The 18977-nt window shown below is 40.6% G+C and overlaps 1 protein-coding gene across 4 annotated transcripts in view; it reads left to right on the forward strand.

Moving 5' to 3' along the window:
* FRY (FRY microtubule binding protein) overlaps positions 1 to 18577 on the forward strand; it is a 429644-nt gene extending 411067 nt beyond the window's left edge. For 3 of the 4 annotated variants that reach the window (XM_060288251.1, XM_060288249.1, XM_060288250.2), the window contains 4 exons: positions 10850 to 10867; positions 12697 to 12807; positions 16302 to 16504; positions 17141 to 18577. In XM_060288251.1, coding sequence (XP_060144234.1) covers positions 10850 to 10867; positions 12697 to 12807; positions 16302 to 16504; positions 17141 to 17399 — 591 coding nt within the window. In that variant the 3' untranslated portion in view covers positions 17400 to 18577. The remainder of the gene's footprint in view (positions 1 to 10849; positions 10868 to 12696; positions 12808 to 16301; positions 16505 to 17140) is intronic. The other variant, XM_030882555.3, reaches the window with a different exon arrangement.
* Positions 18578 to 18977: the final 400 nt, after the last annotated feature.

The following is an 18977-nucleotide window of genomic DNA, read 5'->3' on the forward strand; positions in this document are numbered from 1 at the left end:
CTGAAGAAGCTGCACAAGCCAGACCGTGCAGGGCTTTGGGTGCTTATCTTAACAGCAATGGTGGGCAATTAAAAGTTGTAACAGGTGGGTGTGATCAGAGTGGGGCTCGCCCACTCTGCTGTGGAAATGGACGGAAGTGGGCAAGCGTGGATTTGGGAAGACAAGTTAGGGGGCTGCTGATGGGTCTAGGCAGAGAGGTCACCTTGTAATGACATTGTCACACCTAGAAAAGCCCGTTAGAGTGCGCATCCTTCAGAGGATGAGAAATCGTTTCCAGGGTGGGCCTTGAGGAGAAATGACAGTGTCAGTACATCTCAATATTGATCTTATATCCAGAGTTGCAAGAGAGATTATTTTTCTGATTAGAGCTATCATTTGGCTTCCATCCCAAAGCAAAACCCAACAGATGTTTGACCTCAGAGCACTGCTTACCCTCCACTGATTCACTCCAGCTCTCTTTTTTAAGTCAGATTCTCTATCTTCTGGAATAGTCTGAAGTTGCCAATTATTCTGAGCACCCTTTGCATGGGGACAAGTGGAAGGGGGAGATAGGAAGTGAGCTTTAACTTGAAGAATCTATGTCTGGATATAAATTGCGAAGTCAACATGCCAAAACTTATTCCACGTGTGTATTCTATTTCAGAGAAGCGTGGACTTTATGGAATAGTACTTACCTTACTAAACCTAGCAAACTCTTGAGCAGTTAGAGATGTCAGTCGGCCAGAGATGGTGACCAAGTACAGATAGGCGTGTGAAGTGTTCCCACCCCAAGCCCTACCCCAACCGGTCTGGTCTTTGCCACTAGCTGATTTCTAGTCATTCTTAACTGGTAACGTAAGTGAGAAATTGCTGTGGAATTGTTTGTGGAACAGAATATAGCTCTTTGTTGGATGCTGAATATTTATTTTCTGATTTTTCTTCTATTCTCAACATGAAGTTGTAGACATCAAGGTAATGAGGAAAGGTTACACACTGGTAGCCTGTAAGCTGTAACCAATCCAGACATGTTTTATTCAGCTTGTACAATTTAAATTGGACCCAACAGTTTAAACTTAAAATTGTTCACACGTACACTCAAAACAGCATTCCTGGCACCTCTTGAAAAAAGAGAAAAAAGAGGTAGCAACACCAGGCCTGCCTTCCTAAAGTGGCAGCAGCGACCTTGGGCTGGTCGGCTCTCCACCGTCCACTGTGCACAGAGTTCCCGACCCTGCCGGCAAGAGCCAGGTGCCAGTCATCAGGATGTTCTTGTCTTTATAATAGAAACATGTGCCTTTGCACCTAAGGCCCCACAATGGGGAAGTGAAAGCTAAATAGAACTGTGCCTTTCAAGAAAAACAGGAGTGTTCCTCTTTGCCGCAGTGAGAACAGTCTCTGCGTATATAAGATGCTAGGGCCCGTGTGCTGGCCTCACTCCCTGAGGGGGCCTTGGAGGAGTCGTTGTAGCTTGTGTACAAAACAACAGAACAGTGTTCTTGAGAAAAGTGCTTCTAATACATGGGAAGTATTTTGGAGGGAAGGCTTCTTTTGTTAAGACAGGTGTGAGTAATTTAGGCTACTTGGGGACTACAATACCCGTTCTCCTAGAATGAGGCACGGCGCACAGCAAATAAGATGTAGAACAAGGCGGGCGTGTGAGTCGCGCCTGTCGTGAGGGCAGCTCCTTGGCAGACGCTGCTGTACCAGTGTCTTCTCCGCCTGCACACACCCAGCGAGACAGGTCTCTTCATGACTTAAAGCCAGCACCTCTAAATAAGGATTGTGGTTTGCGGTGACCTCTCCTGTCGCCCGCGGAATTCATCCTGGAGCGGCTGCTGCTGGGGAGTTTAAGTTCACGGAAACGTAGGACACGGTGAAGCATCTCAGCTCTGGGCTCTCCAGGCAGTGGCATCGGCCTCGACCCTACGGCGAGTTAGCACAGCTCACCTCCCCGGTTCTGCAGGGCTGGCCCTGGGGAAGCTAGAGAGGTTGCCACTTCATTTGCCATAAGTGATTTTAGTTGACGCACTCTTAATTCCACAGCTATTTCTGAGCACTAATTGAACATTCGACTCTTTGGACTCAAGTACAAGAGTTTGCATGTAGCTGCAATACATTTTCTTATTACATTCAGACCATCTTAGAGTTGTCTTGGACAGTAACCCTCTTAGCTGTGTATTTCCTATCCCTGTCTAACCAAGAATGAGAGAAGGCTGCAACCTCTGTTCTTCTACAAATTGAGCAAAAAGCTAAATGTTGAACAAGACGAGATGTTTCTCCAGCTAAACTGTAACCCATTAAACATTATCCTTCGGATACAGTCAATCAGTCCTTTGCTATAAGGAATCTCTTCTCTAGACTGAGTAAGGAAATGTCTGCTGAAATGAAAGTTTTCTTGAAAAACTTTACGTCAGAGTGTGTAATCTGTATTAGAGGCTTAAAGGTATTTATCTTTCAAATCTTTGAAAGATATTCATGACCAAGGTCCAAAAACCTACTCAACAAATATAATGCAATAGTCATGAATGTGCCAGAGCCAAGTGATTTTAGCACCAGGTGAGTACGTATTGTACCCACCTGCTTAGGAGATTACATGCATCTATGTAGTACTGAGTAGGAAAGCTTCAACAATTGGCTAGATTTTCTAAATTTTATCCAATTTAGTTTAAACCAGTGACTTTCAGAGATTAAGCATGATGAAAATTATAGTTAATATAGTATAGTATACTGTGACTTATCTTCTGATGTCGAAAATCTCTCAGATTTTTACCTAACTGGCTACATCATAAGCAAAGAACTGGCTTCAGAGCAGAATACAGAGAAACAAGAGTGGCTATGCTTTTTTTTTTTTTAACATCTTTATTGGAGTACAATTGCTTTACAATGGTGTGTCAGCCTCTGCTTTATAACAAAGTGAATCAGTTATACATATACATATGTCCCCATCTCTCTTCCCACTTGCGTCTCCCTCCCTCGCACCCTCCCTATCCCACCCCTCTAGGTTGTCAGAAAGCACCAAGCTGATCTCCCTGTGCTATGCGGCTGCCTCCCACTAGCTATCTATTTTGTTTGGTAGCGTATATATGTCCATGCCACTCTATCACTTTGTCCCAGCTTACCCTTCCCACTCCCTGTATCCTCAAGTCCATTCTCTAGTAGGTCTGCATCTTTATTCACGTCTTGCCCCTAGGTTCTTCTGACCCTTTTTTTTTCTTTTTTAGATTCCATATATATGTGTTAGCATACGGTATTTGTTCTTCTCTTTCTGACTTACTTCACTCTGTATGATAGTCTCTAGGTCCATCCACCTCACTACAAATAACTCAGTTTCGTTCCTATTTATGGCTGAGTAACATTCCATTATATATATGTGCCACATCTTCTTTATCCATTCATCTGTTGATGGACACTTAGGTTGCTTCCATGTCCTGGCTATTGTAAATAGAGCTGCAATGAACATTTTGGTACACGACTCTTTTTGAAATATGGTTTTCTCAGGGTATATGCCCAGTAGTGGGATTGCTGGGTCGTATGGTAGTTCTATTTTTAGTTTTTTAAGGAATCTCCATAATGTTCTCCATAGTGGCTGTATCAATTTACATTCCCCACAATGGTGCAAGAGGGTTCCCTTTTCTCCACACCCTCTCCAGCATTTATTGTTTGTAGATTTTTTGATGATGGCCATTCTGACTGATGTGAGATGATATCTCACTGTAGTTTTGATTTGCATATCTCTAATGATTAATGATGTTGAGCATTCTTTCATGTGTTTGTTGGCAATCTGTATATCTTCTTTGGAGGAATGTCTATTTAGGTCTTCTGCCCATTTTTGGATTGGGTTGTTTGTTTTTTTGATATTGAGCTGCACGAATTGCTTGTATCTTTTGGAGATTAATCCTTTGTCAGTTGCTTCATTTGCAAATATTTTCTCCCATTCTGAGGGTTGTCTTTTCGTCTTGTTTATGGTCTTTTGTCTCCTTAGGTAGGTTTATTTCTAGATATTTTTTCTTTTTGTTGCAATGGTAAATGGGAGTGTTTTCTTAATTTCACTTTCAGATTTTTCATCATTACTGTATAGGAATTTCTGGACATTAATTTTGTATCCCGCTACTTTAACAAACTCATTGATTAGCTCTAGTAGTTTTCTGGTAGCATCATTAGGATTCTCTATGTAGAGGATCATGTCATCTGCTAACAGTGACAGCTTTACTTCTTTTCCGATTTGGATTCCTTTATTTCTGCCTCTTGTCTGATTGCTGTGGCTAAAACTTCCAAAACAATATTGAATAGTAGTGGTTAGTGGGCAACCTTGTCTTGTTCCTGATCTTAGTGGAAATGGTTTCAGTTTTTCACCACTGAGGACGATGTTGGCTGTGGGTTTGTCATATATGGCCTTTATCATGTTGAGGAAAGTTCCCTCTATGCCTACTTTCTGGAAGGCTTTTATCATAAATGGGTGTTGACTTTTGTCGAAAGCTTTCTCTGCATCTGTTGAGCTTATCATATGGTTTTTCTCCTTCAACTTGTTAATATGGTATATCACGTTGATTGATCTGCATATATTGAAGAATCCTTGCTTTCCTGGAATAAACCACACTTGATCATGCTGAATGATCCTTTTAATGTGCTGTTGGATTCCGTTTGGTAGTATTTTGTTGAGGATTTTTGCATCTATATTCATCAGTGATATTGGCCTGCAGTTTTCTTTCTTTGTGACATCTTTGTCTGGTTTTGGTATCAGGGTGATGGTGGCCTCGTAGAATGAGTTTGGGAGTGTTCCACCCTCCGCTATATTTTGGAAGAGTTTGAGAAGGATAGGTGTTAGCTCTTCTCTAAATATTTGATAGAATTTGCCTGTGAAGCCATCTGATCCTGGGCTTTTGTTTGTCGCAAGATTTTTAATCACAGTTTCAATTTCAGTGCTTGTGATTGGTATGTTCATATTTTCTATTTCTTCCTAGTTCATTCTCGGCAGGTTGTGCATTTCTAAGACTTTGTCCATTTCTTCCAGGTTGTCCATTTTATTGGCATAGAGTTGCTTGTAGTAATCTCTCATGATCCTTTGTATTTCTGCAGTGTCAGTTGTTACTTCTCCTTTTTCATTTCTAATTCTATTGATTTGAGTCCTCTCCCTCTTTTTCTTGAGAAGTCTGGCTAATGGTTTATCAATTTTGTTTATCTTCTCAAAGAACCAGCTTTTAGTTTTATTGATCTTTGCTGTCATTTCCTACATTTCTTTTTCATTTATTTCTGATCTGATCTTTATGATTTCTTTCCTTCTGCTAACTTTGGGGTTCTTTTGTTCTTTCTCTAATTGCTTTAGGTGTAAGGTTAGGTTGTTTGAGATGTTTCTTGTTTCCTAAGGTAGGACTGTATTGCTATAAACTTCCCTCTTAGAACTGCTTTTGCTGCATCCCATAGGTTTTGGGTCATTGTGTTTTCATTGTCATTTGTTTCTAAGTATTTTTTGATTTCCTCTTTGATTTCTTCAGTGATCTCTTGGTTATTAAGTAGTGTGTTGTTTAACCTCTATGTGTTTGTATTTCTTTCAGATTTTTTCCTGTAATTGATATCTAGTCTCATAGCATTGTGGTCGGAAAAGATACTTGATACGATTTCAATTTTCTTAAATTTACCAAGGCTTGATTTGTGACCCAGGATATGATCTATCCTAGAGAATGTTCCATGAGCACTTGAGAAGAAAGTGGATTCTGTTGTTTTTGAATGGAATGTCCTATAAATATCAATTAAGTCCATCTTGTTTAATGTATCATTTAAAGCTTGTATTTCCTTATTTATTTTCATTTTGGATGATCTGTCCATTGGTGAAAGTGGCATGTTAAAGTCCCCTTCTATGATTGTGTTACTGTCGATTTCCCCTTTTATGGCTGTTAGTATTTGCCTTATGTATTGAGGTGTTCCTATTCTGGGTGCATAAATATTTACAATTGTTATATCTTCTTCTTGGATCGATCCCTTGATCATTATGTAGTGTCCTTTGTCTGTTGTAATAGGCTTTATTTTAAAGTCTATTTTGTCTGATATGAGAATTGCTACTCCAGCTTTCTTTCGATTTCCATTTGCATGGAATATCTTTTTCCATCCCCTCACTTTCAGTCTGTATGTGTCCCTAGGTCTGAAGTGGGTCTCTTGTAGACAGCATATAGATGGGTCTTGTTTTTGTATCCATTCAGCCAGTCTGTGTCTTCTGGTGGGAGCATCTATTCCATTTACATTTAAGGTAATTATCGATATGTACGTTCCTATTACCATTTTCTTAAGTGTTTTGGGTTTATTATTGTAGGTCTTTTCCGTATCTTGTGTTTCCTGCCTAGAAAAGTTCCTTTAGCATTTGTTGTAAAGCTGGTTTGGTGGTGATAAATTCTCTTAGCTTTTGCTTGTCTGTAAAGGTTTTAATTTCTCCATCAAATCTGAATGAGATCCTTGCTGGGTAGAGTGATCTTGGTTGTAGGTTTTTCTCCTTCATCACTTTAAATATGTCCTGCTAGTTCCTTCTGGCTTGCAGAGTTTCTGCTGAAAGATAAGCTGTTAACCTTATGGGGATTCCCTTGTATGTTATTTGTTGTTTTTCCCTTGCTGCTTTTAATATTTTTTCTTTGTATTTATTTTTTGATAGGTTGATTAATATGTGTCTTGGTGTGTTTCTCCTTGGATTTATCCTGTATGGGACTCTCTGTGCTTCCTGGACTTGATTAACTCTTTCCTTTCCCATATTAGGGAAGTTTTCAACTATAATCTCTTCAAATATTTTCTCAGTCCATTTCTTTTTCTCTTCTTCTTCTGGGACCCCTATAATTCAAATGTTGGTGTGTTTAATGTTGTCCCAAAGGTCTCTGAGACTGTCCTCAATTCTTTTCATTCTTTTTTCTTTATTCTGCTCTGCAGTAGTTATTTCCACTATTTTATCTTCCAGGTCCCTTATCCATTCTTCTGCCTCAGTTATTCTGCTATTGATCCCTTCTAGAGAATTTTTAATTTCATTTATTGTGTTGTTCATCACTGTTTGTTTGCTCTTTAGTTCTTCTAGGTCCTTGTTAAACGTTTCTTGTATTTTCTCCATTCTGTTTCCAAGATTTTGGATCATCTTTACTATCATTACTCTGAATTCTTTTTCAGGTACACTGCCTATTTCCTCTTCATTTGTTAGGTCTGGTGGGCTTCTGCCTAATTCCTTCATCTGCTGTGTGTTTGTCTTCACATTTTGCTTAACTTACTGTATTTGGGGTCTCCTTTTTGCAGGCTGCAGGTTCGTAGTTCCCATTGTTTTTGATGTCTGTCCCCAGTGGCTAAGGTTGGTTCAGTGGGTTGTGTAGGCTTCCTGGTGGAGGGGACTAGTGCCTGTGTTCTGGTGGATGAGGCTGGATCTTGTCTTTCTGGTGGGCAGGTCCACGTCTGGTGGTGTGTTTTTGGGTGTCTGTGGCCTTATTATGATTTTAGGCAGCCTCTGTGCTAATGGGTGGAGTTGTGTTCCTGTCCTGCTAGTTGTTTGGCATAGTGTGTCCAGCACTGTAGCTTGCTGGTCATTGAGTGAAACTGGGTCTTGGCATTGAGATGGAGATCTCTGGGAGATTTTTTCCATTTGATATTACATGGAGCTTGGAGGTCTCTTGTGGACCAGTCTGGAACTTGGCTCTCACACCTCAGTGGCACAGCCCTGACACCTGGCTGGAGCATCAAGAGCCTGTCATCCACACGGCTCAGAATAAAAGGGAGAAAAAGAAAGGAAGAAGGCAAAATAAAATAAAATAAAGTTATTAAAATAAAAAATAGTTAAGAAAAAAAAATTTTTAAGTAATAAAGAAAATAATATGGACAGGCAGAACCCTAGGAGAAATGGTAAAAGCAAAGCTATACAGACAAAATCACACACAGAAGCGTACACATACACACTCATGAAAAGAGAAAAAGGTAAAAAAATATATATATCGTTGTTCCCAAGGTCCACCTCCTCAATTTGGGTTGATTCTTTGTCTTTGTCTATTCAGGTATTCCACAGATGCAGGTACATCAAGTTGATTGTGGAGATTTAATCCGCTGCTCCTGAGGCTGCTGGGAGAGATTTCCCTTTCTCTTCTTTGTTCGCACAGCTCCTGGGGTTCAGCTTTGGAGTTGGCCCCGCCTCTGCGTGTAGGTTGCCTGAGGGCGTCTGTTCTTCGCTCAGACAGGATGGGGTTAAAGGAGCAGCTGATTCGGGGGCTCTGGCTCATTAAGCCCCGGGGGAGGGAGGGGTATGGATGCGGGGCGAGCCTGCAGCGACAGAGGCCGGTGTGTGTTTTCCCGGGCAAGTTCTCCCTGGATCCTGGGACCCTGCCAGTGGCGGGCTGCACGGGCTCCCCGGAAGGGGGTGTGGAGAGTGACCTGTGCTCGCACACAGGCTTCTTGGCGGCGGCAGCAGCAGCCTTAGCGTCTCATGCCCCTCTCTGGGGTCCAAGCTGACAGCAGTGGCTCATGCCCGTCTCTAGAGCTCCTTTAAGCGGCGCTCTGAATCCCCTCTCCTCAGGCACCAGAAACAATGGTCTCTTGCCTCTTAGGCAGTTCCAGACTTTTCCCGGACTCCCTCCCATCTAGCCGTGGTGCACTAGCCCCCTTCAGGCTGTGTTCACACAGCCAACCCCAGTCCTCTCCCTGGTATCTGACCTCCGAAGCCCGAGCCTCAGCTCCCAGCCCCGCCCGCCCCGGCGGGTGAGCAGACAAGCCTCTCGGGCTGGTGAGTGCCGGTCGGCACCAATCCTCTGTGCAGGAATCTCTCCGCTTTGCCCCCCGCACCCCTGTTGCTATGCTCTCCTCCGCGGCGGCAAAGCGTCCCCCCTCTGCCACGCGCGGTCTCTGCCCGCGAAGGGGCTCCTAGTGTGTGGAAACCTTTCCTCCTTCACAGCTCCCTCCCACTGGTGCAGGTCCCGTCCCTATTCTTTTGTCTCTGTTTATTCTTTTATCTTTTGCCGTACCCAGGTATGTGGGGGGTTTCTTGCCTTTTGGGAGGTCTGAGGTCTTCTGCCAGCATTCAGTAGGTGTTCTGTAGGAGTTGTTCCACGTGTAGATGTATTTCTGATGTATTTGGAAGGTGATCTCCGCGTCTTACTCTTCCACCATCTTGAAGCTCCTCCTATGATACTGTTAATGAATAAGAACTAGATGACTCTAGGCTTTTAAGCTACCTGTCTATGATCAGTTCTTAACATCTTGACATTTTTTTTCTCATTTTCAGAAAACATACCTCTAAATCCAATTTATATATAAATCAAGTCATATCAGGAGTACAGGAACTGGGCTTGAAGAAAATCCTTGTGACCAAATAAAACACATTCCCACATTTTCAAAAGAATCTTGAATCACAAAAACATAGATATATCTATAAAGACTTCTAAAGGGATTATTTTTAAAACCTGGATATCGGAAAATATTTGTCGGGGGGATGTTTTAACATTTTCCTTGAAAGGCTTTTTTCACTATCTTTTTGGAACTCTAAATGCAAACTACATCCAAGCCTGTGGCCTAGGAAAAGATTCTGGGGTAATAAATATCAATGCAGCTTGGACTAGCCTACCTAGAAAGGAGAGTGTAAGAAGGACACTGAGAACTGGTGTTCATCAAGCTGTCCGTCTCCCAAGAAACACAAGTGTGTGCCCTGAGCGTGGAGTGGAAGGAATTCGTTGACAATGAAATTCCTCGGTACCAGGCTCAAGTCAAAAAGCCTCATTTGCCTTCACTGAACAGAGAAGATTTTTCTTTAACTGACTTGATGACCTGGGATTACAACATTCTTTTGGAAAACAGTAAAAAAGATAGCCATTTTCTTCACATAAGACCATGTAATTTACTCAGCACTTGCTTCATTCCATGCTTCTGAAAAGTAAATTCCATGGTAGAAGCAGTTATGTACTAAGGTTCATACTAAACGTTTCAATCAGATTTGACGTTTTCTAAAAAGTCTTCACAGTGGCAACTCTGTATATGCAGACTTAAAACTCTGGCCCTGTACTCCTTTCTTGTGTGACATTGTTTTTCAGTGCATAAGGTTTGGTTATAAAAACTTCTAGCACAGTTAAAGTTTTCTTGAAAATAGTAAATACCTCGGGTTGTGTAATCTGTAACATGGCCCAGTTACAAATTTATAATATTCTAGACTAACATCAGTTCTAGATTCCTTTTAGAAATTGTCTACTGGGGAAAAAATTATAAAAACTAAAATGCAAGATTAATTGTCATATCTCACACTTGTTTGGGAGTATAAAGACAATGTTCAGTCCTTTGAAATAACAATATCTAGCAGTCCTGTAAAATATTCTCGACGTGGAAGGCAACCTGACTCTAAAGAAAATGCCACTTAGATTGTTAATTATAGTCTATGCTAATTGGATAGTCATAGCGTAGTGGATATGAAGCCAAACATATTAAAGACTCTGCCTTGACCTAGCAATAGTGTAATTTGTTTGGGGCTGTAGTTCTTTCAGATTAATCATTTGGTCTCCTCACAGTTTTACTATGTTTACTATGTTACTATTCACATTTAAACACTAAAATCTTCAAGCAATATAAGTTTTCACTTATGGTCTCCAAGACTGACAAAGTCTAAATTAACTAATCAGAGAATCTAAAAGATCACAAATTATGTTTTTTCAATGACATGTTTCCCATTAGAGCTTGTTTTTAACTGGACTGCTGTGCATGTTGAATGGGTACAACATTTGCAACCATTTATCACGTTGGGGCAAGCGATGCTAATACGGCTGACGGCTGACGGCTGACAGTTCTGCTCTTAGAAGAGGGCCGTGCTTTCTGTTGCATGCATTACACTGACCCTGTACTTTCTTTCCTTTCCTTTGTTTCCTGTGCCATGCTTGCTGTGTAGCAAATGGAATCTCTTGCAGTAAGTTAACTTTCTTTCCTACTCTTTGTCCATTTAGGCATGGACCCATAACAATCTTATTTTTACTGTTACTATTATATCTCTTAGCATGTTTTCCCTTTTTTGTTTCATTTTCTTTTATTTGGTAGACTGAGACATGTAGTTTATTAGCATTCTGGGCTGCTTTCCTCCCAAAGTAGAAACCTATGTTGCTATGAACTCTCATGTTATCACTAGAATATTTTTAGAAATAACTACCATTATCTGACACTTAGAAAAGTCAGAGTTTTCATAGCTAGGTTTCACCCTAAATTGTGAAAGGTAACATTTTGTTTTTAAACAATACTTTTTTTGTCTGAGAGTCTCTGGCAGTTGTCTTTTATACCAGATTTTGAAAAGGTTTCCACAAAGGCAAGTTTAAATTATCATAAAATGTGTTACTAAAACAACCAAACATCTAGTTTGGGTTAGCAAACGAGTGTAGCTACTTCTTTACACTTAGGCTGGTTACCAGCATTGAGAGATCAAATAAATCTAAGTAGAATTGCTTTTTCCCCCTAAGGGCCAGGGAGAGAGGAGAAAGAAAACTCCATCCAGCATGGTCTTAGCATAAACTTTAGTCACTTTTAAAATTAGGGTCAAGAGTATGTTAATAATACTATTAATGGAATACGCTTCCTAAAAACCTAAATTTAAATTCTTGTCATTTCTCTCCTTAAACTGATTTGGGGGGAACAGTTTTAAGTCACGTCAGTGGCTCTCAATTCTTACTGAATTCTTTGTAGTCCATTAGTGAAAGAAAGGCCCTATTTATCCTTACTTAACCACGTTTGAAAACTGAACAGTGAAGCGTTTGGTTTAAGCCACATATCTCACCCACTTTCAGTGGTGACTGCTGAGCCATTAAATTCTATCTAGTGAAGGCTGTCGTTTTCCTCTAGCAGAATCCCATCTGCTACCTAGGAGCTAACCCTTTCTTGGGATAAAACAGGCAAAGTTTAGAGGCCATTGAGCAGATACAGCTCAAAGAGTACTATGATCATTGGTGTTGGAATTACTCATGGTTTATTCTTCCCTTACAGTACATGTAAGCTGTATAATGAAAACATTTTCAATTCCAGAGGTGTCTATAGAGCTCCAGGGCCATTTTGTATGCATATTTTTTAACGTTCTTTCCACAGAAAGTTTTGCATGCTTTCATGATTTCTCCTTTTTGTAAGCATTTTGGGCCCTTTTTATCTCTCTTTAATTCAACAAATTTGTTGAGCACTGAGTAGAAGCATCATCATTAAACCTGATGCAGCACCTTAGACAGTCACGTGACTCTTGTGTTTACACAGACTTTAGGATGAGTGCCTATACCCTAAATGGCAGCCAGAATTGTCACAAGGAATAATCTCCCAAGTGTCTGCTGAATTTATAAATTTAACACCTAGAACCACTTAATGCTCTGCCTTTTAAATATACCTTTAATAAAAAGAAATTGTGTTCAAAGATGTATAGCTTATAAAAATTAAGACTGCAGTTATAATTTGTAGATATTAAACCTGTAATTTAATTGGCGAATATAATGGAAATTTGGCAGTTCACTAAGTCCCTTTATAGCTAGCTACTACTTCTTTCTAATTAGTCATCCTCCAGGAGCTGTTTTATTCTATATTACACAGTGAATTTCTCACTGATAGTCATTGATTGGATTTATTGTTCTGTTTTATTTAGAATGGTAACAACTAGTTATGGTTCCTTGATTTTAAAAAAAAAAAAGGTGCATTAGTCTCCACTAAGATTTCACTTACTATACAAGAATGATCCTTAATAACTCTTTCTTCCCATGCAAATTCTCTCTTTAGCAACTGGAACTGTGTCAGAGGTTGTATAAGCTACACTTCCAGCTGCTGCTGCTTTTTCAGTCGTACTGTAAGCTCATCGGCCAGGTGCACGAAGTCAGCTCCATGCCAGAGGTGAGCCTGCCCACTCCCGACCCCAGGTCCTGCCATGAGTATCACTGCTTTCCTTTTGTTCTCCCTCCTGCCAGTTTATAAATGTCCAAGTGATTTTATTCCCACATAATCCTTTCACTCAAGCACAAGTCTTAAATACCAGTGTCTTATATTTATTTCCATGCTCACGTGGCAGTGCCAGGACTAGGGTGAGGCAAGTGACATACCTGGACACAAAATACAAGGACGACCTTCAGGGTGAGCCCCTCCCTGAATGCTATGCCGAGGGCCTCACTTGCCTCCCCCTGGCCCTGTGTCTGGGGATCCTTATTTGAAAAAGTTCCTTGTGTTACGGTTTTTCTGACCTCTAGCTGTTCATACTTGATCCTACATTGAGGTAAGAAGGAAATAACTACATGATGTTTGACTCTCTTCAGCTTCCCTGCTCTGCTTAGCATCCGGATGCATTAATACTTTTAATGTAAAAGGTAAAGTAACTTGAGCATACAGCTTCTGAGTGAGCCAAATTTTTCCTAGACTTGAAAAAACACTACTGCAGTGTAGTAGATGAAATAATGGTGGTGTACACTGGATATTGTGGAAGCTCAGAGGGTGAGTGCCTAGTTCAGCTGGAGACAAGGAGGTTGAAAGAGGAAACTTTCTGGAGGAGATCACACCTGATTCTTAAAGGATGAGTTCGAATTAGAGAGATGAAGTGGGGGGTAAGGAGGAATGTTCCAGTAAGAAACAACAGCGTGGGCATAAATATGGTAGTGAGAAAGAGATAGGAACTACAAGTACAGGCAATTGAGGATTGCTAGACTATAAAATGCAAACCAAAAGGAACAATGGACTAAGGCGGAAGAGATAAGTAAGGTGAGATCACGCAAGACGCTGCACCTGTGAGTATTTTAGTTAGATCTTCACGGCAGGGATGTGGAGGGTGGATTTGGTGACAGCTAGACTGGAGACAGACAGACCAGTCAGTTATGAGGCCGCTGAAATAGCTCAGATAAGAGGTGAGAGTTTGAACTAGGACAGAAGTGCTAGGTAAGGATAGGGAGGAAACGTGGGAGATATTTTAGGACAAAAGGTCACTGAAACTGATGGGGTGTGGGGGGAGGAGTGGGGGACGATGCTCAGGTCCCCTCTCAGATGAACTATGTAACCACAGTGCCACAGCTAAGACAGGGATGTCGGAGGAGGCCTGACACAATTGTATATCCACAGCTCCTGCCTGCTCGTCAGTGACCGACTCTGCCTGCTAGATCCCATCTTGCATGTAGTTAAATACAAGGATCTGCTGCTAAAGGTGCAGATGTGCTGTCAGGGAACAGTCATGAGTCCATGAAACAATCCCATTGCAAGCAGCGGAGTGAGGCTGGAGCCTAGAAACCTCATGTCTGAGTTGGGGGTAGGGGAGGAGGAGACAGAATGACAGCCATTTAACCATAATTATTACTCAGTGTGGAAAAAAGGAAAAGTGACTATAGTTTTTAAATATACAGTTCACCCTTGAACAACATGAGTTTGAACTGTGAGTCCACTTACCTATGTGGATTTTTTCAATATATTGGAAATTTGAAAAATCTTGCAAACATACCTAGAAATAGATATGTCGTGACTACATAAAATATATGTAGACATACATATAACATACAAAATATGTATTAATGGACTGTGTGTTATCAGTAAGGCTTCCGGTCAACAGGGGGCTGTTAGTAGTTAAGTTCTAGGGGTGGCTGGGTGGGTGGAACCAGAAGTTAGACCGTGCCTCTAACCCCGAGTTGCTCAAGGGTCAACTGTCCTTTCACAGATCCCAATTTCAAGTGAGACAGGAGTCAGACATCGTTGTTTATGAAGAGCTCTTCACAAACGAGTTTTCCTCCACAGAATCACAAATTATCAGATAAAAGAAAAGACAGTTGATGACTGGGATTTGCCCCATTGTCAAGATAAGCTTTACTCTTCTGGAAAGGAGGAACCGAACCCTCAGAGTCCATTCTCTGCTCCAAAAATAGAGGACAATGCACATGCAATTCACATGTCATTTTCCATATTAAAAAAGTAATTCACGTTTCACTTAAGAGTAGTAAATTACATGTTTCATACCGTGTGTGTGTATATAATTATTTTAAATCTAATAAATTTAAAGTGAATTTTTCCTTAATTATTTTAAATCTAGGTAAGTTTTAAATACTTTACACACACATAATTTAAAACTTACCTAGGGCTTCCCTGGTGGCGCAGTGGTTGAGAGTCCGCCTGCCGATGCAGGGGACATGGGTTCGTGCCCCAGTCCAGGAAGATCCCACATGCCGCAGAGCGGCTGGGCCCGTGAGCCATGGCCGCTGAGCCTGCGCATCCAGAGCCTGTGCTCCGCAACAGGAGAGACCACAACAGTGAGAGGCCTGCGTACCGCAAAAAAAAAAAAAAAAACTTACCTAGATTTAAAATAAGAAATTCACTTTCACACTTTAAAAACTATATGTCTAAGACACTCTAACAACTTATGTAAAAGGATTACCTCCTTGAATTTTGAACGTGGGGCTGGAGTACAGAGTTGTATTTAATCGGCATCTGTGTGAAGACAGTCCTTGAGGGCTTCAGTTCTATACCTTGTACAGTGAGCAGGCTGGGAATGAAAACAGGTAAAGATGCTGGGTAAATCAACTTTTTTCAAAGAAACTGGGCATCCTCAGCTTACATGACAAAGGGAAACAAAAAACCTTTAAATTCATCTCAGTTTCTTTTAAATGCTCTTGAGGTCAAACTGCAAAAGAGCTGTCTTCCACTGTACACTTTGGAGGCACTAAGAAGTGACACAGGTTCTCTTTATGATTTACTTTTTAACAACTCAGAATCTTTTGGTTCCAGTAATTCTGAGGGAAAATATCTCTTACTTGTAACACGAATACTAACATTACATTGAGATTTTTCCTCCTCCCTCTTAAAATTATGTCTTTCATCTTTTCCTGTGGCATAGGAGTAGGGAGAAAAGTTTATTCTTCAAACAGCATGTGTTCATAATTAAATTTATTGGGCACTTTTGTGCCAAGCTGTTATCTTTAAAATAACCTGAGAGGTGGGTAATATCTTCAGTCTCACAGATGATAAAACTAAGGCACGTAAAAGTTTGTTTACTTGACTATGCAGTAGTCAATAATGCAGAACTGGCATCTAATAAACCCAGCGTTATCCAACTCCCGAGCCTGTTCTCTTGTGCATTTTACTTCTACGTATGCCCTTCTGCTTAAATAGACGACGTTTTAAAAGGAGTCAATCTTTTCTATAAGGAGCGCATCCCAGCTGTTGACATAGTTGAATACAACGCATTCAGCCCCATAACCCTACATATACCACGCAGTACGGTTTCATCTGTCCTATTTTAGTTTACCGAGATATTAAGCTTCTGCTTAACCAGACCTCATACAGTCAAATTTTTTTTTACTTTGGGGATGTAAAATCCAGCCTGCAACTAAATACAGTAAAAATACTTTTTTTTTTTTTAACAGCTGCTAAATATGTCCAGGGAACTGAGTGACCTAAAGAAAAACCTGAAGGAGGCTACTGCAGCCATCACAGCCGACCCTCTCTACATAGAGGGGGCGTGGTCTGAGCCGACCTTCACGTCCACTGAAGCAGCCATCCAGTCCATGCTCGAGTGCTTGAAAAACAACGAACTTGGCAAGGCTTTACGGCAAATCCGGGAATGCAGGTGACGCTACTATTTCTATTTAGAGACGGTTAAAGGAAATGCATGCCTAATAGTTACTTTGTCATGGCTGGGGACTAAATCACTACGGAAGGAACACCAAGATGTTTATATAAACCCTTCTCAGATCCTTCCCATTACCATGCCAGAAACATCAGATTTCAGGGCTTATTGTTTGAAGTGTTGGTTTCGGTTCTGGTCATCTCTTAAATGTTCAAACACTTCAAAGTATACGCCAACATAATTTTAAAACTAATTATTTGAATGTAGCCTCTTTGGGTTTTTTCTCCCTACATTTTGATAGTATATTCACATTCATTGTAACCAGAATGCTATAGCAAATAAATATTTTAAGATTATGGGATTCCATTCTGATATTTTTTTACTTTAGATATTTTATCAAAACCAATAACATTCAATATTCTAAAACTGATCATGTGATGTCTGCACAACTCTGAATATTACTAAAAAAGCCACAGAACTATATATTTTAGATAGCTGAATTGTACAGTTTGTGAATTATAGCTCAACAAAAGCTTTTGTATTAAAAGAGCAATTTTCTTATACTAATAAAGACTCATAACCTCTCAAACTTGTGAATAATAGTGCCTCTAATCTGCTCTTCTTTTCTGACTGCAGAAGTCTGTGGCCCAATGACATCTTTGGAAGCAGTTCTGACGATGAGGTCCAGACACTACTGAATATTTATTTCCGTCATCAAACTCTGGGACAAACAGGTACTTACGCACTGGTGGGGTCTAACCAGAGCCTGACCGAGATCTGCACCAAGCTGATGGAGCTGAACATGGAGATCCGGGACATGATCCGCAGGGCCCAGAGCTACCGGGTCCTCACCGCTTTCCTTCCAGACTCCAGTGTTTCCGGCACTAGTCTCTGACAGGAGCCTTCCGTCCCCCATGGGTGCCAAGCTGGGGGTGCTGCCATGCTGGGGTGACGTCATTCAGTGTCTTCTCGGCCTTCAAAAGGCTTGGTCAGACTGTTCTCCCTCTTGTTACCTGTAGGACTTTTTCTAAAGAGGATGGCAGAACTTCCCACGTGTAGCAATACTATAAGAACCAAGGTAGCATAGGACATTCTGGAACAACCTCCATCCGTCATGCTGTGTGGCACAGATGTGTTATTTTACTGAGCAAATGCAACTCACTACTGAAGATGTGACTTCCATTGCATACCAAAGCCGACTACTCTGCACAGTACCTTCCTTTCTAGAAACAGTTTTAGATTGGCAAAAGTGCAATGTTTTCTTCGCTAAAAATATTTTATATTCTAAAACTTGTACATTCTTTCCTTTTCTTTTTTTTTTTCTTTTTTTGGTGGGCTGAGGAAGGGGCAGGCAGAATGAAGCTGGCCATTGAAAATTGTAAGACGGTCAAAAGCTGACAGCCTGTATATGTGAAAAGGGAATTGTAAATGGACAATTTAATGTACACTGAAATTTGAATACAATTACTGTATCTAAAAGGAGCTGCTATGAAGTACCTTTCTTATGTTGCTAGGCTACTGTTTCGAAAGCCCTGGATCTCTTTGCAGGGGTCTGTGATTAGGACCCTTGCACCAAAAATGGTCCAGAGAGACCTTTTTTTTAAAGGATCTTGGCTGCTTTTTACTATAAGGTTGCTTTTATGAGCATATTTATACTACAGAATGATGAGTGTTAATTTTAACCAACTTGGCCATTTTGTAGAAAAAAGTTAAAGACATTCAACATTATAAATTCCAAGTCTTTCCACCTGTTACGCATGCATATTTTAATATCCGTTTGGATAGCTGGAAGTAGAATCATAACGGTAAAATATGAGTTGTCACTTTGTTTCTTAAGAAATGTCATTTTATTTGTAATATATATGTAAAGGGCCATTCTTAAGTTTTCTCCTTAAACTTAATGCTGTCAAGTGTTAGCTGTGTGCATGTAAACCTGTTGCACATTAGAAACATTCAAAGTTTATCTGTGTAACTTATTCACCCTGTAAATACATTTAAAGTTTTTGTGATGTAATCTTGGTTAATATTCTCTTTAGACTAAAAGAAAAAAATACATATTGACCACAGGTTTTATTTCTGCTTAATGAAGATTTTTGCCGTTGACACATTTATAGTTTCGTGTGTGGGGTGCCACACTCATATGTGTTCCATGAATGGCGTGGGGTTGTGAGGCAGTACATTGACCCTGGGAGCAGGAGGCCTCTGTAACCTCTTGAAGTGGACACCAAAGACTGTGACCCTCACCCAGTGCTCACTGGGATAAAAGAGAGAAATCAGAGAAGAACAAGAGCTCTAATTGTCCATAACCTATCATTAGGTTGTCATCCTTAAAATTCTGAAATAGACCCATAACGATCAGGAAAAAGTAGTAAGAGTTTTTGTTCTTTCACCAAAACCCATCTATTCTTCACCCCACTCAAAAAACAGGGTCATGGAGACACATAACAATCTGATCTCTATGGTCTTCCTACTC

This window comes from Globicephala melas, chromosome 18, assembly GCF_963455315.2.
Source record: "Globicephala melas chromosome 18, mGloMel1.2, whole genome shotgun sequence".
Taxonomy (NCBI): Eukaryota; Metazoa; Chordata; class Mammalia; order Artiodactyla; family Delphinidae; genus Globicephala; species Globicephala melas.